The sequence below is a fragment of the Grus americana genome, chromosome 11, assembly GCF_028858705.1.
Source record: "Grus americana isolate bGruAme1 chromosome 11, bGruAme1.mat, whole genome shotgun sequence".
NCBI classification, from domain to species: domain Eukaryota; kingdom Metazoa; phylum Chordata; class Aves; order Gruiformes; family Gruidae; genus Grus; species Grus americana.
In genome coordinates, this window is record NC_072862.1 from 8,160,933 (window position 1) to 8,182,397 (window position 21,465).

At 48.1% G+C, this 21,465-nt stretch overlaps 1 protein-coding gene across 9 annotated transcripts in view; it reads left to right on the forward strand.

Moving 5' to 3' along the window:
* Positions 1-21,465, forward strand: part of ADAMTS9 (ADAM metallopeptidase with thrombospondin type 1 motif 9) — an 88,626-nt gene that overhangs the window by 37,808 nt on the left and 29,353 nt on the right. For all 9 annotated transcript variants that reach the window (XR_008578783.1, XM_054837954.1, XM_054837953.1 and 6 more), the window contains 12 exons: positions 1,772-1,938; positions 2,047-2,176; positions 2,763-2,889; positions 4,646-4,856; positions 5,610-5,774; positions 6,936-7,100; positions 7,987-8,106; positions 9,588-9,692; positions 9,837-10,004; positions 10,200-10,484; positions 11,112-11,273; positions 11,858-12,034. Coding sequence is in view for 8 of the 9 variants with exons in the window: in XM_054837954.1 (XP_054693929.1) it covers positions 1,772-1,938; positions 2,047-2,176; positions 2,763-2,889; positions 4,646-4,856; positions 5,610-5,774; positions 6,936-7,100; positions 7,987-8,106; positions 9,588-9,692; positions 9,837-10,004; positions 10,200-10,484; positions 11,112-11,273; positions 11,858-12,034 (1,982 nt within the window). In the remaining variant the exon portion in view is untranslated. The remainder of the gene's footprint in view (positions 1-1,771; positions 1,939-2,046; positions 2,177-2,762; positions 2,890-4,645; positions 4,857-5,609; positions 5,775-6,935; positions 7,101-7,986; positions 8,107-9,587; positions 9,693-9,836; positions 10,005-10,199; positions 10,485-11,111; positions 11,274-11,857; positions 12,035-21,465) is intronic.

The following is a 21,465-nucleotide window of genomic DNA, read 5'->3' on the forward strand; positions in this document are numbered from 1 at the left end:
GGCACGCACACGGCTGTTCACTTACAGCCACCTTGCATCGTTTCTGCACGTTCACAGCAATGAAAGGAGATGGTGCAGCATGAAGGCCTGCCTAAAGGGTCCTACAAGAAAGCTGGAGAGAGACTGTTTAAAAGGGCATGTGGTGATAGGACAAGGGGTAATGGCCTTAAGCTGAAGGAGGGAAGATTTAGATTAGATGTTAGGAAGAAATTCTTCCCCGTGAGGGTGGTGAGACCCTGGCACAGGTTGCCCAGAGAAGCTGTGGATGCCCCATCCCTGGAAGTGTTCCAGGCCAGGTTGGATGGGGCTTTGGGCAACCTGGTCTAGTGGAAGGGTGTCCCTGCCCATGGCAGGGGGTTGGAACTAGATGGGCTTTAAGGTCCCTTCCAACCCAAACCGTTCTATCATTCCATGAATGCACATCAATACCAAGAAAACCTTACTGAGTTTTCCATCCTGGGGGAGGGAGGTACGTTTCATTATTCATCTTTTCTAGAAAAACAATCCTCCCTGTGTTGTGCCTATTCAAACTGGTTCACCCCAGAAGAAGCCCCAAAGAACTTCTCAGCTCTTCTTGGAGGGCCTTTAATCTTCTTGGGAAGCAATGAAGTCAAATCTTCTTTAATGTTGCTTTAATATTGCTGGGAAAGCATCTCTTCACATTAGGCCTGACTAGAAGCAAATGAGAAGCGTGCATGTGTCCACTTATTTTGCAGCTCACTGAGTGTGAAATCTTGGGCCCTCGGTACTGTGAACCTTGTAGTTGCTTAACAATTTAGGAGGAATTTGATGTTGTCATCAAGTCCAAGATGTGTACCTACTGTTGTAGGAGATACAGTAAACGGGAAGGAATCCTTTAATGAGTTTTACTACTGCCTAATGACATTAAAACCTCCAAAGTGTGGAATTTGGTTGAGTATAGCGTCTGCTTTGTGAGTTTTTCTCCATCTATTTCTTGTTTGCTACCGAGCAGTGTTTTGCTTCATTATCTCTCCTCATTCGGTGTAAAAACCTTCCCTTCGGTGTTTTGGTGTTAAGTTTAGAATTTTCAGTACAGAGGCTTTGTAGTAACGTAGCTGTGATGGGTGAAATGGTGGGGAAACTAACTTAGGAAATTAGCTACATAATCGCATTAGTGTGAAGTTGTGCAGCAGACTGCTGTTTTCAGGAAACTGTTCCTTTTATAAAGCATTTAGGCTTTAAGCCTTCAGTGCTTTCACATACCTTAAGATTTGGAATAATAAAAAGTATGGGGGGGAGGAGGGGAAGGGAGAGAGAGGGGGGAGATACTGACCAAACTCCCTGTAATTATCCACTAGAAAACGACATTTGGGCAATTAGGGTGCATGCGTTTACCCTAACAACACACCTGGAAACAACAGGGAAGCCACCCTATCTGCACGGCTAACGAAAAGATTTGGGCAGGGTTATTTCTGCGGTACGTGAGGGGATACAGGTGGCGTGTTGTGCGTACAGCAGCCGGCCCGCCATGCCTTCTGGGGATCTCTCTGCCCTGGGTTATGGGTGAACTACTGAACAACAACTTCAGGCGTTCAGCCTTCGTTTTAATGAGGCTCTCCGGTGGGAAAAGGAGAAGGCACAATGTCTGTGAGAGCTCTGCTGCTCTCTTCACATCCTTTCTGGTTGAGAGTGCCGGTGGGCTTTTCCTCCCACCCCAATGAAAAGGAGCACTGAGAGCGCATGACCCACGTTATTATGTACGTATGAGTTAATTCTGCGTCTTTAGTTCTTGTTTTTTGCACCTATGCAGCCTTATCTAACAGTCAAGGAGACTTTATATTAAATGGAGACTTTGTCGTCAGTATGTTTAAAAGGGAAATCAAAGTTGGGAATGCTGTGATCGAATACAGCGGATCGGATAATACTATTGAAAGGATTAATTCTACAGATCGGATTGAGCAAGAAATAACGCTTCAGGTGAAGTATATGTTGTGCGTGTGGAAAAGTCTGCCCAGCATTGTTGGACTGAAAACGGTGGGCAGCGAAGTCTGTTGGTTTACTCTGCTTCATCTTTTTTTCCCTCAGGTTTTATCAGTGGGCAATTTGTACAATCCCGACGTTCGTTACACATTTAATATCCCCATTGAGGACAAACCTCAGCAGTTTTACTGGAATGCGTATGGCCCGTGGCAGCCCTGCAGTAAGCTCTGTCAAGGTGGGTGCTTGGGAAGGCTTAGTTCTGTCCCGGATCCGTCTGGGATCTGGGCAGTGCTGTCAAGTCCCTCTCCATTTGATTTCTTTGAGATTCTCACGTTATGGGTGTGATTGTTTCCCTGGGCTGTAGTAACGGATCAGATCGTACGAGGTGTAGCGCTGCTCCGCTGCTTCTCGGTTTCAGAGCAGGGCACCTTTACAGCCCCTCTGAGCCAGGTAAGCCCTGCAACCTGGTTTGCAGGTGGGGAAGCTCAAGCACAGAAAAGGTTACGTGGCATTTCCTAAGGCTGCAAAAGGTATCGGTGTCTGGTTTTGGGTCTGGCGTCGGGTCGTTCCCACCTGCGAAACACGCAGAGCCCGTCCTTGCAGGCGTGCAGGAGCTCTCTGCCTGTGTCCATCTCCTCTGCGTCAAACCCCCTCTGCTCCTCTTGGAGAGTCTTAACCCCCTCCCTACTTCTGAAAAAGACTTAAAAGCATAATTAAATGTCTCTTAAGTGCTACTACAAAAGGAGTTAGAGAAATAACTGATTTGATTGATTTCCTGTGTGACTCAAACGATGTGTGGTTGGTTGTTTTCTTCTGCGTAGGGGAACGAAAGAGGAAACCCGTGTGTACGAGAGAGTCGGATCAGCTCACAGTGTCGGACCAGCGATGTGACCGGATTCCCCAGCCTGACCCCATCACTGAGCCTTGTAGCACGGAATGTGAATTAAGGTGCACTCTACTCAGCCGTGTATATACATTACATTGTATACTTATTGTTTACTCCTCTTTCCTTTCACCTCTCACCATAATTCCTTTTCTCACCAGCCTGTATTAGATTTTAAAAAAGAAAAGAATTAGCAGTTGCCTCTTTGTCAACTGAGAGGGATTGACATCTACCAGCTGTGTTTTGAGAGGCACTTTTCTATATTTTTGCATTTCTCTTATTGGATTAAATTAGTGCTGACTACAAAAAAAATTCATCTAATGTTGAAAAAATCTACCTGTGCAATACAGTGCCTGAAATTCATATCTACCCGGATCAGAAATGCTCAGCACCATCCCAAAAACAGTCTGCAAAGAGAGAAAAAATCCATATGCTCAAAGCAAAAGAGTAACTAAGACTTGGATTTATCATCATTTGCTTAGAGCAAAGAATAGGCTTAAGAGTAGAGCGGGTTTGGGGCTGTCCCCAGACAACTCCTGGCGCGCTGGAATTGATGGAGCATGGCCTAAATAATCACAACCCATTTTCCTTTAAAAAGCAATCTGTTTTCCTTTCTGGAGCTTAAATATGGTAGAATTAAACGGCTGCCGGTGAAGCAATTCAGATGGCCGTGTTTCCCGAGGGGTTTCTCTGGCGGGGCCGTATAGGGGCTGTATAGGGGCTGTAGGTCGGGTTGTCGCGGTAACAGCTGTTGCCATTGCAACAGGTTGGAAACTTGAGAAGGGCAAATGCAGGACTTTGAAAAGCAGGCAGGGATGCGAGGGCTCCCACCATTCAGCAGCTATTGACTCCAAATCCCCTTGATCTTATTCTTCTCCGAGCAGTGCTGAAGTTTGCTCTCTCGGCTTAGGAGCAGGGCTCTGCGGTCCCGGCACAGGCGCTTCTAACAGCCCCGGCGTCCCCAGGACCTGCCGGGGACATCACTGCCCCCTTCCCCAGGGCCACCCCAGCGAGGTGCAGGGGGCAACCGGCTCCTGTTGACTCCAGGGTCTCCGGCATCTCCCTGGATGAGACCTCGTGTCCAGCACCTCTTGCCAGAGCTGGGGCTGGGGCTGATGTGAAGCAGGGGTGTCTTGAGGTGGGTCCTTGAGGACCACCAGCACGGGCCCTCGCTGCCCATCTCAGGAAGGAGGCACCAGGATGGGAGTCTGTCTGTCCGGAGAGAACATCCCTAATCCCCACTGACACCTCTGAGGATCCTGTGTCTTGAAGCAAATAATTTGCTCGCATTTTGGAGAGCTGAAACTGTTTTAGAGGTGTCCAGCCCTGTGGAGTGCCTCGTCACATCTCTCAAGCCTGTGTGGATCATTTTCTGACAATGTATTTTTCAGCTTTTCATTTTGAGAGGCCGAGGTGCCACTCCTGCAGCAGAACGTGGGGCGGAGAGCCTTCAAAGCGCTGCTCCTGGCTTGGCCACGGACTGTCCCCGCAGCCTCGCGTGGTCCCGCAGGGTCGCAGCGTGGCTTTGCTGCCTGGAAGGGACCTGGTGACAGTTCCTTCCCCACAAGGAGCAATGCCAGCGTTAACTGCTTCATGTTTTTGGAAACCACAAAGCATTGGGAACTACTGTAAAGAACCAAAACTTTCAGCTCAAAACCATATATTCCTTATTTACATCAGACATCCCCGAGCACGTTACCTGCGGAGTTCCAGAGCCCCGCAGCTCCTTCACCTCTTCCAAGCCTCTCCAAGGCAGGCGCCTTCGCGTGGGGTCGTGTGTTCATGCCGCACCAGGGCTGACGTTTGCTGTCCTCTGCTCAGGTGGCACATCGCGAGGAAGAGCGAGTGCACGGCCCAGTGCGGGCTGGGGTACCGCACCCTGGAGATCTACTGCTCCAAGTACAGCAGGCTGGAGGGGAAGATAGAGAAGGTCGACGACCGCTTCTGCAACAGCCAGCCCAAGCCAAGCACGAGGGAGAAATGCACTGGAGACTGTAACGTGGGAGGGTGGCGGTACTCGGCCTGGACCGAGGTAAGGGATGCTCGGTGGTACGGCGAAGTCTCCTCCTTGCACAGGGGTACGTCAGGCTGTTTAGTTTGCAAACAGGATGTGTATAAAAGTTGGCCACAGTTATTCTGCTGCCATTGCTTTTTCTGGAGGACACTGTAGTCCAAATCAGCCTGGTACTCCTTATTTTCCACTGCAATTAATTTATGCTTTTAAGCATCCCAAGTTTTGTCTTCATTAGGCTAAGCCCTGCTCGCTGTCTTCTCCCATCAAAGCCAGCACCGCTGCCAGGAGTTGGGGAGGACATATTACCATCAGCAGAGGACTTCTGAAACTTGTTTCCTTTACACTTTTTAGCTTTTCCATGAACAAGAAAATTCCTGACTGCAGGCTGGGCACAGAGAGAATGACAAGCCTGGGACTTTCCAGGGAGGGCACCATGAAGAGGGGCTGGCTGGTTAGAGGAAACTAATCTCTCCTAAAATGTGAACGAGCAACAGCCGTTTGGGAGAACTGAAAGGCAGCACTTGTAAGAGTAATAACGGGGTTATAACCCGACATGAATTTGTGAAACTCATTGCTGCGAGATTTTATTAAGCTTACCAAGATTGGCTTTTTAAAGGAATATATAAAGTAACAGCCTATTACTTAAAGCACAAATTGTTCTTCCGTAGGTTTTCTGCAGTCTCTTCACAGTCCTGACTGCAAAGAGGGAGAAGGGCTCTTGGTCCGTAATAGCGTGGCAGAAAGTATTTACTCAGTGTCTCTCCTTCGCAGTGCTCCAAGAGCTGTGGCGGGGGCACGCGGCGGCGACGAGCCATGTGCGTGAACACCTACAATGACGTCCTGGATGACAGCAAGTGCAGTCAGCAGGAGAAGCTGACGGTGCAGCGATGCAGTGACTTCTCGTGCCCCCAGTGGAAAACTGGTGACTGGTCCGAGGTAGGTGCTGGTCACCAGGGTGGGTTCATGCTGCAGGTCCTCCACCCTGAGGGGCTGGTGCCTGCAAAGAGAAATCTCTGTCCCTGCTTATGCCTTGTGTTTTGTTTGTGCCCCCGGCCATGGTGGCACTGTGCCTCCTGCAGAAGGTGTCCCCGAGCCTGTGCGCGAGGAGGCTTGAGACAGGCAGCAAAGTCACTGACCTCGTCACCGCTGGTCAAGTGGTCGTTTCCCTCCCTGCAAAGCTACCGGAGGTTAATTCATCTCCAATTCTGCAGTAATTTCTTCCCAGTTTTTCCACGGTTCCTCTGCACCTTTGGGAAGAAAAAACCCTTCTGCCCTCATTTTCCCTTGAGATTGTCCTCACGAGCCCTGACAGCTCTGGCTGTCGCTGGAGGGCAGGATTTCACCCTACTAATATCTTGCTCAGCCCTGTCCCTGCTGTTTATTACCATTACCTCTTCCACTGCTGCTGGTGTCCTTTGCAATTCAACAAAATCGTATCTTGATAGGCTTTTCCCTGCAGCAGGACTGGGGATGCTGGAGAGCAGTCTTCAAAGGCTACTTATCACCTTTCTGGCCAAATAGCCCTCATTTCTGTGAATCACATTTTTTAGGAAATTGTGAAAGCAATTAAGTGGGAACAGGGATTGTTCTCTGCAAAATATCTGTCTTCTGGGTTGAGCTGCTGGCAGCCCAAGCCATACCGGGGCAGCGGAAGAGGAGTTCGCAGCCCGTGGAAGCCGAAACCCTTATTGCATGCACTTGGAGCCAAACAAGTTTTTTGCAAGCCTTTGGCACCCCGCTGTGCACAGCTGAAGCCATGTCGGGCAGCGCTGCGGCTTTACCTGGTGTCTCGCAGCTGCTGGAAGTCAAGAGCCTTCGTGGGCTCGCTTTGCCCGTGCTGAAGGGTCCTAGCCTGGCTTTGCTCTCCATTGCTCCATCCTCTGCTCTGGACCAGCTCCTGAGAGCAATCCTGTCTCGTCGCAGCATACTCGTGTGTTCTCCAGCGCACGTGGTCATTAGCTAAAGAGCCACCTCTCGGCACCAGCTTTTAAGCGGTGGTTGCAGCAGGTCTCCAGGTTTATTATTCAGCGCTGGGGTAGGTGCTGAGCTGGCAGCGTGACCCCGGCACCGCCTGAGCTTGTGTTTTACTCCTCACAGTGCCTGGTCACCTGTGGAAAAGGGCACAAACACCGCCAGACCTGGTGCCAGTTTGGAGAAGATCGGTTAAACGACAGGTTTTGCGATCCCGAAACGAAGCCGGAGTCGGTGCAGACGTGCCAGCAGCAGGAGTGCGCTTCGTGGCAAGTGGGGCCGTGGGGCCAGGTACCGCAGAGCCGCGGGGCTCCTGGCCGGTGGGACCTGGGTGCTGGTGGCCGAGGCTGGGCGCTGCCCTTTCATCCAAATTCAGCCACATAACTGTGTTAATTGATTTGCACACCAAAGCAGCCCTCTGTTTGCTTGGGTTCAGCAGATGGGCAGCAATAACAGTACCTGCCCTTTGTGCTAAATTTAATCTGTGTCACACTAAATTGGCCATGATTTAAAAAAAAAAAAAGGTTTTCCAAGGTTATGCTGCTAAATCCATATTTAGACATGTAAATACATGGCCTAATTTTCACAGAAAAGCTGCTCCCATTGAATAGCTGTTGTTGCTTTTAATGTTTTCCAGTTTCTGGGTTGGTGAGGGATTTTTTTTCTGTTAAAATACAAGTTGCTCATTTCTCCTGGAGTGTTCTGGCGTCTCCTTTTCCACAAAGCTGTTAGCTCTTGCCTTAAAAAAAAAAAAAAAAAAAAAAAGGCAGCAAACCCAGACCAGTTGTCCCAGTCAGACTTATTTCCCATCAGCAAAATTATTCATTAGATGCTTGTGCTACCATGGGGCTGAACAACCAGTTTTAAAGGAGGATATGATGCAGCTTCTACCAGACTATGATTTACTGTGTGCAGCAAAGTAAATCATTTAGATGCTTGCACCTTCATTCCCGAGGAAGCAAGTGAAGCGTGTGAGGCTCTGGTGGGTGCAGTGAATTAAAACTTTGACCTAATTTAAAGCTGAAATGCATGAAGTGGAGAGAAACCAGAAGGGAAGCTGGGTTTTATTTTTGCTGCTCATGCTGCGTGCCTAAACACAGGCTGGGCTGATTAATACTTTCTAACCGAAGCAGCTACTCAGACCAAGCACTTCTTTCTCCCATCTGTCCTCTCCCAGTGCACGATGACCTGTGGCCAAGGCTACCAGATGAGAGCGGTGAAGTGTGTCGTGGGCACCTACATGTCAGTGGTGGATGATAACGAGTGTAATGCTGCAACCAGGCCAACAGATACCCAGGTAAATCCTCCTGTCCCGTCTCCGTCTTTTGGCAGCGTGCGTACGGAGGCCTCCAGCCTGCAGCTTCAGGGGATGTCTTGCTACAGCAAAGGCTTGTCCTGAATGTCAGCCTGTGCAGAGCAGTATCTTGGTCCTCTAAGAGCTCAGGAGGTGAAGAAGCAGCAGTCGATGAAAATGGGAAGACAGCCAGAGAGTAGAAGGGGTCTGCCTCCTTTGGCTTGCACGGGGGCTGGGATGCCTGGCTGCAGTCTGGGCTCGCTTGGCTGCAGGACCATTGGTGTGTGATGCTAACAGCAACCAGGGGCCATCATTTCTTGTGTGCTGCACTGGACAATATAGTGTATGTGCCAGCTACAATTCCAGACGTATCCGACTTGGCCGGATAAATTGAGAAGAGTTGCACACCCTTCGCAAATTTGCTGAGGAGGCTTACCATGCTGTGTTCACTGGTACTTCGAAGGAAAAGTCCCATTTCAAGCAGGGGATGCGTCCATGGTGTCTGAAGGAGCTGAATAAAGCAGAACGTTACCATCTATCTGTCATCTAGGGAAGCTGTAGTGCTGATGCCCAGCTTCAGTCCTGCATGACTTCACAGAGTTTAACTAAGGCCACAACGTTTAGGAAAGGGCTGGTTTTCCCATGTATGGAGACCAATTGCACTATAGTCAAGGGGTAACAAACCCGCTTGTCATCAGCCATCGCTTGGCATGCACGTCTCCAGTCTAAGTAAAGTCACAGCAATGTGGAAATCATTTATGCCGTTTGTCAAGAGCCGCTCTCTCCCTTGCAGTGACGATCAGTATTAATTTCCTTTTTGGCAATGACCACTCGTAGGCTCATGGAGTAAAGTCATGGCTGTTCATCATTTCTGTTGCCAGACCTCCCAGGAGGTCCAGACAGGACCCGAGCCCTCCTGTTAGGCACCATGCCAAGGCTGAGCAGAGTGACGTGCCTGTCCCCAAAACCTTGCACGCTTAGCGTGTGGTGAAGATCGGCACATGGATATAGGTGGGCTGCAGGGAATCAAAGGGCTGCGATCAGCTCAGCACCGTAACCTTTATTAAGTGGGCTGCAGGTCTTGCACTGAAGGAAGGGAGCTTTGAAGGGTGATAAAGTTGCTGCTTTGCAGATGTGTGTTCATACCAGAACTCTCTTAATGAACTTTCATCTTTTGCCTCAAAAACATCTGGTTTTAATGCATGGAGATGGCACGTGGTTATGGGGGTCCGTATTGTAGAGTTCTGAAGAAGTCAAAAGGCCACCGAGGTTCTGCATATGAAGCCCTCGGGGTATCGATACCAAATTTTGCTGATTCACCAAGAGGACGCAAGGAGAAAGCCTGCCAACACACAAGCATGCAGGTCATGGATTTTTTCAAGATGATGTGCATGGCTGATAATTACACTGAGGAGGAGGTGGTTTAACTGAAACATCCGCAAATTCTTTATTTCCCTCATTTCCCTCATGTATTTCATGTACAGGACTGTGAAATAGCAGCATGTCCTCCCCATCCAAATAGTCCCGAAGCCAAGAGATCCATATCAGGCATTCACAGGACGCAGTGGAGATTTGGATCCTGGACACCAGTAAGTGTGTGTCGTAATACTTTGAGGATTATTGTACAGTAGACAATGTGGTATTTTTAAATGTATTTGACCAGCTTTTTATTCTAAAACCCTTGTAATATATATTGGGAAACTTTCTAGTGGAGTGCTTGTGCTCTTCCCTAGTGCTCCGCGACGTGCGGGAAGGGTACCCAGATGAGATATGTCAGCTGTCGGGATGATCAGGGCTCGGTGGCTGACGAGTCAGCTTGTTTCCACCTCCCGAAGCCGTCAGCCACGGAAATGTGCACCGTGATGCCATGCGGGCAGTGGAAGGCCTTGGAGTGGAGCTCTGTAAGCATCACATCCTGTCTCTTGCAGAAGAGTCTTATAGACCTCGTTGCTGGAAATGTGTTCCGTTAATCTGTCATGCTTGCCCTTTTATAAGTGGGGAGATTAAGGTTTTCTGCTGTTCATTATTAGCGATAGCTGTCTCTGATTTTCAAAGCTGGAAATGTGACTGTGTCTCCTTTTCCCACTGTAACGCAGTGCTCGGTGACTTGTGGTCAAGGTAAGGCAACGCGACAAGTGATCTGCATCAATTACAGTGACCAGCTGGTGGATAGGAGTGAGTGCGATCCAGACGACCTCCCTGCCACCGAGCAAGACTGCTCCATGTCTCCTTGTCATCCAAACAGCCATGACTACGGCAGGCCCATCCACCCTTTCCTCTATCCGGATCATCGCCTGAAACTGCACCCCGGAGGCAGCCCGAACCGAAACCGTGCGCATATACCAGGAGGCAATCAGTGGAGGATTGGCCCCTGGGGTGCTGTAAGTGCCCTGATTTTCTTATTGCTGTTTATTTTTTTTTTTTTTCCTGGGCTAATGCCAGCTTTTCTTAACGTCACCACGCAGGGAAAGGAGGGTTCCCTTCTCCCTGCTCTCTGCTCACACCAGCAAGTGTTGCAGTGGGGTGTAGCATCGCTTCTCAGCCTCTCACACCTCCTGTCTCCGAGGGTCTCCAGGCAGACAGCTGATGGTATCATTTTCCGTGAGGGAAAGGCCAATCTCTGCTTCTTGGCCATCTCCTGGGACATTTACAGCTGTGCAGAGCTGTTGCCAAAGCCAGCCTTAATGCCAGCTCCTCTCACCCCAACCAGTTTTATCATGGAAGTCCCTAAAGGGAATTAAGCACAAATGGGATGTCAAACACTTCATTAAAGACAGTGGGGATTACTCACCTGCTTAAAACTGGGCTCGTGTTTATTTTCTTTGCTTAGTCAGCACCTAAGTCATTGCACTGCTATTAGTAATAGCTGGGTTTTGAAGTTGATAATGCCTGTTAGCTGTATTAAATTTCTTAGCTGTGCATTCCCACGGTGCGAGGCACTGGGAAGGAGCTGGGAATGCAAAATTATTCCTGGACTCAACGAAGCCGTGGGCAATTGTGTCTTCCAGTGCTCTAGCACGTGTGCGGGGGGGTTCCAGCGGCGGGTCGTGGTGTGCCAGGATGAAAACGGATACACCGCAAATAACTGTGATGAGAAAAGCAAACCCATGGAACAGAGATCGTGTGAATCTGGCCCCTGTCCTCAGTGGGCTTATGGCAACTGGGGAGAGGTGAGTGCGCCGTTCGTCCTGGGCTCCCTGCGCAGGGCAAGGCTTTCGTTAGCAGGTGGTTGAAAAATGGGAGAAGAGTGGGATATTGTGGTGACGTTTATTAGAAAGATCGGAGCATGGAAGGCACCCTTTGATAAATGGGTGAACCCTAGCAACTGCTTGGTGGTGTTTTCCTTTCCATTTGTCATGGGAAAATTTTCTTGCCAGGCAAAGACAAAAATTGAGTTTTGTTATTTTTGCTTTTTAAGCGCAGTCTAGTTTAACTGAAGGCCTTTTTTCTTAATAAAAACACTGCTCCATTCTGAAAATTCATCTGAAACAAACAATTAAGGGATGTTAACCTCCAGTATCGTGTTGAGTCTGGCAGTATCATTGTGGAGCAGCACAAACGGCTTTGGGAAGAGAGAACTGAAGCAGCTGATGCCCCATCTCATACAGCGTTTGGCGGGGAGGGATCTGGCTGGAGCGGGTTGGTTGGGAACAGAAACAGCCATCGGGTCTCAAGAGGTGCTAGTGCTTTGAGTGACCGGTCGGCAGTATTTTTGCTGCCCAAACGATGATTCCTGTCCTCTGCTGACTTCCAGTGCACGAAGCCATGCGGGGCAGGGACAAGAACACGGCTGGTGGTGTGCCAGCGCCCTAATGGAGAAAGGTTTACGGATCTGAGCTGTGAAATCCTTGATAAGCCACCGGACAGAGAGCAGTGCAATGTGCAGGACTGTCCTAGAGATGCTGCCTGGAGCGCTGGTCCTTGGAGCTCGGTACGACCATAAACTCTTTCTCTTTGTGAACCGTTTTGTGGATATCCCGTAACAACAGATTTAATTTGCTTCAAACCAAGGTGCTAATGCTTCATGTCTTAAAACTGCACTTAAAGAGGATTATTGACAATATATTCAGAATAACACCTGTTCAGGAAGGGCTTACAATTAGGGGAGCTAGAGTCCTTTAATTTAAAAGGCACTTTCTGCTAAGTAGCCACCTTTTGTCCGTTTTATTACTGTCTGCGAGCGCTGTGCATTATGAGCCTTGGTTGTGAGCGAGTTCTTTGCATGTGGATTTAAACCTGGCATTTAAGCAGTACATTTCCATTGAAGTTAAATTGTTCTGATATTTAATGGTAATACTGCACTGCGCACCTACTGGTTTACCAGTCAGATGTTCTCTGCCAAAAGCAAGATGACAGAGGAAAATGTGTGCTAAATTGCATCAACTCCCAAACATGTACAAGTGTGTATAGATGTGTGTGTGCGTGTCCCTACCTGCCCCCACACACAGCTATATAGAAACACGTGTGCATTCACACCTGTGCTCTATTTCTGTTCCTGTGTATATATGAGTGTGATGTACTGTGCAAAGGCACCTGTGAGCTATTCTCCTGCATCTCTCTGGTTCCGGAGAGTTATTGTCTGGCCTGATCTCCAGCTGCTGCTCTAGATATCATTAAGTCAGCAAGGGATCAGCAAGATGGTGGAAGGCTTAAAACCCTTGGAGTTTTCTAATAACAAAATAGTATTTGGAGCAGAGGTGTCTTACACTGCTCCTCTGCCGCTGGAGGACTCTGCTACAGAGATGCTCTTGCGATGGCAGAGCAGCCCTGAACCAGAGGGTGCGGGGATGCTATTTTGGGTCCCACAGCTTTGAAATTCCCCCTGGCCAGAGCAGCACCTTCTGCTTGGCGCGGAGCCCCGGTGTGTGGCACGGGGCTGAGCCCTGAGCCAAGGCGTGTGCCGCCTGGGGCGCTTCTGGCACGCTGGAAACCACGGACCTGCCAGTTTTGGAGTGGCCTTCAAACAAATGTCGACCGTTATTGTGTATTTTGTTATAAAAGCGTTTGAAGAAGATTTAAAAAAAATTTAATTTGATTCAAAAGCACTTTATGGGGGAAAAAAAAGGCCTGTTTGTAATGTATTGGACTTCTTTAATTGTCATGGTTTGAAAAGTTGTCTTGCTAAACCGTAACCGCACTCTTGTTTCTGTGGGTGCTTTCAGTAACAAGGATGCCTTCAGTAATGCTCCTCGATATTTTTACCATACCTCAGTGAGTTATGCAATAGCCATAAAACTGCTGAACTGGTGTTTATACGGTGCTTCACCAGTACAAGGGACAGTGATATGAAATATTTCATTTGAGGTGCTAATGTATCACTTGTACGCTGATATAGTTGGTGCTAAAAATGAGGGAGGTGAGCTAAGCAGAGCTAGCAACCCATGCGGTGGCTTCCCCGCAGAATTACGGCTGGGAGTTGCTGCCAACCTTTGCTACCTGTGCCGGACCATTTGCAAGAACCAAAGGTGTGGACAGAGTTGTGTTGCATTTTGGTGTCACTCAGCGTTCAGCCTCTTCACGGCTGTTCAGGAGCAGGCTCCAGGGCTGCGTTCTGCTCCTGTGTTGGAAATGCAGGTTGCAGTCCTGTATTTTGGTTTTGAGTGTTTTGGGGGTTTTTTTTCCCACCCAGGAAAAATTTCTTTGACTCTACTAAGTCGCATTAACCTTGGTGGGTTGTCCCTTGCTCGGTCTCCTGGGAGCGGGTGGGATGTTGGGCAAACAGGCAGAGGGCAGGGGCATCCCACCCTGCCTGCAGCATCTCCTCCCGGCTGCCCGCGGGGCTCGCAGCCCCCTGGCCTCCCGCGGGTGAAGGGGCTGCAGAGCTGAGCCCCAGTCATCGCCACAAAGCATCTTGATTTTTCAGTCTTTTGACTGAGGTGTCCTTTCGCTCTGACGTAGGGGACCCCAGAGCTGTTTGAAGACTGAATTGTATCTATGGGGTCAACAGGGCTTCGTGTCCCTCCTGCAAAATACTCCCCATATATGTCTACCTCGTGCTACTACTGTAGGTAGTAACGTCCGAATTTTTTTTTTCTTTAGTGTGGTATCACCTGGATTTGCTTTAGCTCTGTCATCGGTTGCAAACACCATTCTGTAGCTGTACATACTTCATCTCTTGGGATGGAGTGTCACTACCATATTTTTGGTCACTTTTGAAACAAGAGTATAGTATTAGCTGAAACTTTTCAGCAGTATGGATTTATGTATTTATGTAAAAGTGTATTTATTTTTCCAATATTGTTATTTAATTTTATATAAATATTGCATACATTTACGATGTTTAATGTTAATGTTGAACAGTGAAAATTAAAGACAAGTAGAATGTAATCATAAATGAATTTGTATAATGATTTCTTGAGTCTTTTGCTAAACTAAGATCATATACTTAGTTTTGGTAACTTTCACTAAATTTTCTGAAATGGTACTGCAATGTTCCATCTTTTGACTTGCTTTTATTTTACTTTGTTCTCCAACAGAAACTGTCATTCTTGATCATTAAACACAGTTAAAAGTGTATGAATTACAAAGTTTGGATAACTAATTTCTTGCAAAGCATCTGATTGGCTTAGCTTCACTCAAGTTTCAGTGGGATTAGTACTATAAAATACATACAATTTAAAGCAGAGAGAGTCTGAAGAGTTCAACCCTTAGTCCTCAGGTGAAATTCCACTGGGATTTTATACAGTAAACAAGTGACTATCTGACTGGTTAAATCCAGGTTTTAAAGAGATAATTACATGAATAAACAGATTCTGTAAGTAAATGATAATTTTATAACAGGAGACTGGTGAGATGCCTTGTCATTATAATGTCTGTTCAAAGAGGACTAAGAGGACGTGACACTTTTATTTCCTTGCTTATTTAAGAACATGTATTTAAACACTGCAGAATTGTACGCCATATAATAGACCTGACCTTTTCATTAAAATAACGCTCTACAAAACATGCAGAGACTGTCACCAGGATACAGAGAGTGTTTTTTCTCCTCTGAATGCCTCATGGTATGAACACAGATCTCCATACATGCTCTCGAATACCAAGAGGAAATCTCACCATGTTCTCCAGAACGAGGGAGATGCTCACAGAGAGTATTATCTATTGCTTCGCTTAGAACCCGAGGCTGAACCCACTTCTCTTGGAGCAGATCCACTCCTTACAAAAATCTCCATGAAATTTTGGTGCTGTAATATCCATAATATCCAGCTGTATCCTGATGCAATTTATGAATAATGCTGAATTTGCTTGTCGTGGGCTTCTCATTCTTTCCGAGTTAGGAAACGGGCACAGATAAGGTAAAACAATTATATCTCACAGCACCATGTCCTGGTTCAGTCGGGTGAGTCATTTGGGCTTCACTGCCCTGGGACAGTAATCATTTGACTTTGACCTGTGGAAAATGGGTGGGTGGGTTTTTGGATGTGTGTTTTGCGGGGGTTTTTTTGTTGTGTTTTTTTCCCCCTAAAAAGTATTACAGTTTTACAAGTAATCTGCTTTGCCAAATGCTTTTTCGCTCTTGGGTATCAAAAGTTCTAGCTGCTAATGCAATGGCTGTGTAGCTCTTAGTGCCTGCAAAACAGTGGTGTGTGCTTCCCAGCTCTTCATCAAATGGGCAGAAATGCTGCTGTCTTAGTCTTTGAAGACCTTTTGTTCTAACAATGAAGAATTGAAAGCGTAGCCTAAAATAATTAGAATATTATCTGGCTAAGCTCCAAACTCTGTTATTATCAATATGAATTCAGGTTTGGGTTAGGAGGATGATGCTGCATCCCCGTAGCCAGAGCTGGAAGCTGCTGGCATTGATGGCTTTGCAGGGCTCTTCGGCTGTGCGCGGGGATGCAGGTAGCGGCGAAGGGGCTTTGGACTCAGTGGGAAATGGGAGGACTGCCTGGCCAACATCCGTGTCGGGGAGCTGGCACTCAGGAATTTTAATCTTAAAATTGGTGTCAGTGGAAATTCAGGTTATTTGTATTTAATTCTGTCAAAGCCCCAACACGTTGTTTATAAAATGCCCTCCCCATGAAGCTGGCTGAAAATAGGCTGTTGAACAGCAATATTCTCCGTGTTGTTGTTCTGATAATATTCTTAGCAGGCAGGATGTCAGCTCTTGCTAAGGCAGAAGCGATAACCAGGGGCAGATTTGGTTGCAAGTGTGTATAACTCTGGTGTTCTCTTCCTCTCTTCTGCAGCAAATGAATTTGCTGTGACAGCAGCATTACTGAGCTGCTGTATGATTCTTTACACATGTTTTTGCAATAACAAAGCTGTCCTTGAAAAGGAAGGGATAGGCACGCTGAACTCCGCAGTCACTCAGTGATTCACGTTGCCTTTTCTGTCCTTCATTCATATGTTGTTGGTTCAGGCTCTGAGACTGCGACAGCGAGTGTCTCTTTCTCTGTAGTGCTAGGTATTATCTGAAAACTAATAAAAACAATCCTACCCCGAGAGCCCGTGGGGGAAGGACAAACGTTGCCGCAGCAGAGGACGGCTGCACGCGCGGTCCCAGCACCCACAACCCAGGCAGAGAGATGCACTGGGTGGCTTGCATGCCTTTAGAAAAACAGATAGAAATAGATGCCTTAGTGAAGATTTAATAAAGCGGATCCAGATCAAAATGAGAACTTGGTAGCCTCTGGATATCTCCAGCCATCTGTCTGAAGCTGTCTCTGTCTCAGAGCTGTTGACTCGACACTTAGGCTGGCCCACCGAGGCTGATGTCTCTCTTGGGTTCTTGGCTGCCTCCCCTCTAGGATCAGTCAGACCGACTGACTCCAGGGACTGCCGGTTCGATGTGCTGATGAAAGGCAAGAAGTTGTCTGCTGTGGTTCCCCAGTCAGAAAAAGGCCTTTGACCTTTTCTGGTGCTGACCTCTGCTTTTGTTTAAAAAAGCAAACCAGACCCATTTCAGCCCTTCCCTGTACTCCCTGCTGTGTCACCCATCCAGAGCATCCCACTGCCGGTGCCCAGCTTCAGCCACCCTCCAAAACTGCATGTCCCTGGGTGATAGCTGGGATGGGCAGAGCTGTGCCAGCCGTCTTACCATCCACCTATTCGCTGCCTCGTGCCTCAGAGCTCGTCCCAGAGGGTAAATGCAGTTGGGGTTTTTGTTTGAAGAGTTTCAGACAAAGAGGTGGGGGATGCTCCTGCAGCTCTTTCCTCAGCTCACTGCCCACTGTCCCTGCCGAGGCTCGGCCACAGCTGGTGGCTCTAAGCCGGTTACAGGTGGGTGATACCCAGCTGCCTGGTAGAGGAACATCACTTTTATCCCTCTCTTGCTACTCTAAGAACATCTAATTTTTATTTTCCTTTCCATTTTTGTTGTTTGCCTATAATCACCAGACATCTTCCATTGCCACTTCTGTTTCTCCTTGAACAAGGAGAACTATATAGGTATACTTTTGCTATTGGTTCTGCTGTCTCCTATTTGCTAGCATTGCTGCTCCGTGAGCAGGAAAACAGCCGTCGAAGCCTGTTTGCCACACTGCAGGTGAGGGAGCACCCCGCGGCACTGCGTGCTGAACACTGAGCCTGCACTTCGGTGCTTTGTGGGTCAGCTCCGCCGCAGGACTGATTTCCTGCAACTTAATGCTCAGCTGCTGCAATCCACGCTCCTCCCTTGTGGGCACCCCTTAGTCTTTGCGCCTCTTGTGATCTGATCTGATCTGGTGGTCAAATCTGGTGTCTTTTAGTCTGATGGAGAAGTGAAAGGACCGTCCCATCTAACCTCTCTAATCCAGTGCCTGAATGCTGGGGAAGTGCCAGGGTAATGAGTGGCAGAAAGTGGCCGGTCTTGTCTGTTCCCCTTCGATAGCCTCTCCTCTTGCTGCTGCCGCCAGGACAGAAGTGAGCTGGACCAGTGGTTGGACTCAGGAAGGTTATTTTCTTGTATCTTGAAACTTTCCTCTTTCCCCTGCCCCCAGACGCTGCGTCTTTTCCCGAGTTCCTCAGTGCGCTTTCCCAGTCAGAGCAGGTAACCCCATTAGTATTCGCTGATGTTCCTCACCATGTATAGTCCAACCCATGCTTCTGTCCTAACTTACTGTAAAATACTTGCCTTTCTCCTCCCAAAGAAGTACAGTGGCTGTTTGGCTGCATTTGGTGTGCCTCTGTGGTTGCCTTTTCACACCTCCCCTCTTACACATTTTCTCAGTGAGATGGTTATTTGCTAGGCTGCGCACAGCTGGCCTGAACTTGAACAAGTGGTGGGACTGCTGTTCAGCGATGACTGGCTTCAGTCTTCATGTCATGGTTGGCCTGTCCATGGCTGCTGACTTCGTAAAGTCTGCAGACCTCCTGTACACACACATGTGCAGGCACTCATGCACACAGGAGAAATAAAGCAATAAATAAAAGGGCAATTGCTGGGAACATTTGTCTCCCAAAGCACTGGCTTTGAGTGCAGTAATTGAACGACACGTTGGACTGCAGGAGACACGTTAGAGCAGGAACACGCTTTCAAGGATGAGCTGTGAAGTTCAGCATCTTCAAGCAGATCCCTGAGCTGGGTGTTGGGAAGGCTGGGTGTTGGGAAGTCTGGGTGTGGTTTTGCCCACGTTTCATATTCACAGTGTGTACTCCAAACTGCAATAATTGCTGTTGCTCAGATCCTAGGGATTGTAGCATTTAGAAACAAGGATGTGTGATGATGAGGGTCACTAAGCACAAAGACATTTACGGTGTTTCTAACTTTCCTGGTGACTGATTTGTGCAGTCATTAAGGAAAAGTGATGTAGTCAATCTTGTTCCAAAGGCACTTAATGCTCTATTCATGTTTTAATTTTTACTAGCTTGCAGGGAAGGCGAGTGAGCCAGCAGCATGGATGAAAATCAGTCTGACGCCCAAGACCATATGCGGGCTGACAGTATTTGATCCTTACTGCATTAAGCCAAGATTTTTCTTTATAAAACTGGGGAGCAAGAAGCAGCCCAGTGCTCCTGTAAACCCCTGGTGTGATGCACACCTGAGCAATAGGGCTGACGTTCCTTGGAGAGCTCTTTACTTTGTGTTTCATTCTGTCCAACACAGAGAAATCCTATTCTTGAATGGGACTTCTAAATGCCATTATAATACGACTGTTCACTAAAAATATGAAGTGTCAGTTAGCCTAGGCTGCTTGCTGCTTCAATTGCTGCTTTCTTAAAAGTGCCACAGCATGGAAAATAGGTTTCATCAGCGCCTTCCACATCCCATTATACCAGCATCCTTGGGAAGCTCACACATCTCCTCCTAATTTGGGGAAATGCCATCTAATGCCTTCTTCCCTGGAGAGACCTGCAGTGGCTATTTGGGGGCTTTTGCTTGTTTGTTGTTCAAGTTAAATAGCGTGGAGCGGGGCAGGGATGAAGCTTTTAAGGCAGCTTTGTGTGTTCATGGCCCTGCTGATTTCTGCACCCGGTGAAGTCTTTGTACGGGGTGTAACAACAGGGCAGGTGGAGGAGGGGAAGAAGGTGCTGCTTAGTAGGTGGATGCCACAGAAGAGGAGATGCATGGCTTCTGCTGCTGCAGTTACCTGCTTTTCTCCCGTATATCCTGTGAGGTTTCCTAGCTCAGAGAAATTATTGTATTGATTCAGTGCTCAGGGCCTTGAGTCTTGCAGGAGTTAAAGAGCCCAAGAGCATCCTTTCCTCTGAGCAGTCTGTGCTGCTGGAGCAACAGGCTCCAGACACACCAGCTTCTTCCATCTGCTGCAGCAACACGTCGATTTGGACACTTTTCTTTGAAAAATTTCACTTTTTTTTTTTTTTTTAACCTGTTATGAGGCATCATCTGAGGTCACTCACCAGTATCTGCAGCTCGGTATGGCAGCGGGAAGGTGAAGGTTTAGTGGGTTGTTTTATTTCTCCCTTTTGCAAATAATCACCTGGGAAACTCCGTGCCTCTGCTACAGAGCTGAGAGCAGGGCAGCCAGAGGACAGTGACCCTACGTGTGCTGCAGAGCCAGGGCGAGCCAGCGTGGATGTTCCCTCTCTCCCGTGCCTGGGGTGAGGAGCGCTGCTCGGGGACGCTGGGGCTCAGCCTGCTCTCATGCACACCAAGGGCTGCCCTTGGGCTCCTCGGGACGTTTCCAGAGGGGTTCTGGACAATGCTTACGGACATACTGGAACTACACGCTCCATAAATCCCTAATGTTCACATCTCTTTTTCAGTCCTCCCATTTCTCTGGGGAGTCAGCATGGATTAAGCATTTCTGAAGCCTCTTCCACGCTGCAGTGCAATGCTTTGGTTTGTTTTGCTCAGGTTTCTGGTCTAGTTGCCTGCCCTTGAGTGTAGGGACCACACTTCCCTTTTAAAGGTACAAAAATCAGATGTCTTTTCTGGCCTCGTACCAGCTAAGATCACCACGACCACATGCTCCCGGCAGCTGTGTGTTAAGGTGTAGCTCCCCATTACAGTTCTGCAGGAAAGGAAAGCCCAGCTGGGTGAATCCTGCCCGTGCACCACATTCCCGCCCCGCAGGCATGGTCTCCTCACTGTGCTGATGCAGCCAGGCGTGAGATCGCACTAAAGGTGGAAGAAATGAGGTTTCAAAGCAGCTTGGAAGAAATATTTCCTAAGCATCTCCTGAAGTGCTACAGCCACTGGAGAAACTATAGCAGGGAGCTGCACCCTTGTTTTAAGCCTGTTGCTTGTCTCACTGAATCTAAGGGAGTTACCTGCTAAAATACCTTGCTGTTGTGAAGCTAATTAAGTTAGTTTGGGTGCCACAGAGCCCCTGTTGCTGGATAATGCACCAAGGCTCAGGCATTTTAAGACTTCTAGTAAAGGTTCAGCTGACGAGGAATGATCCGGGCTTTCCTTGGTGGTGTGTCTTCTGACGTCCTTCACGCTCGAGGACTTCAGTGGTGCAGATATACGGCTGGGATTTCAGCATCTGATAGCAGCAGCGTGAGTTATAGTAAGAGCTGATGTAGACTAACAGGATGCTGAAATGTAACTGTGAGGGTACATGGTTGGGCTCTGCTTGCTGGAGAAGTTTGCTGACACCCAGGAGCACGGCCCCTCGTGGAAGGGGGTGTAAAGTGTTGCAGGGCTCTGTCATTTTTCTGTTTTATTTCATCTAGCACATGTTTCAGCTCAGATTGTTGGAAAGGATGAAGGAGGGCTTACTTACAAGCGCTTACTTTCCATATAATCCTTAATGCATGGAAATCTAAACCTACAAGGATTGATTTTAATTCCCTCCAAAAAGTTGCTCCTGGCAGAATCTGATAAAGCCGGTTTTAGTCTAATTCTTCCCAGCCCCCAGCCCTGCCCTTGGTGAGCTCTCGGAGCATACCTATCTTTGGGAATTCATTTGGCGATCACCGCAGCTTGCATTCATTATCTCAAATACCTCCCAAATCGTCGGCTGATGCACAGGGGCC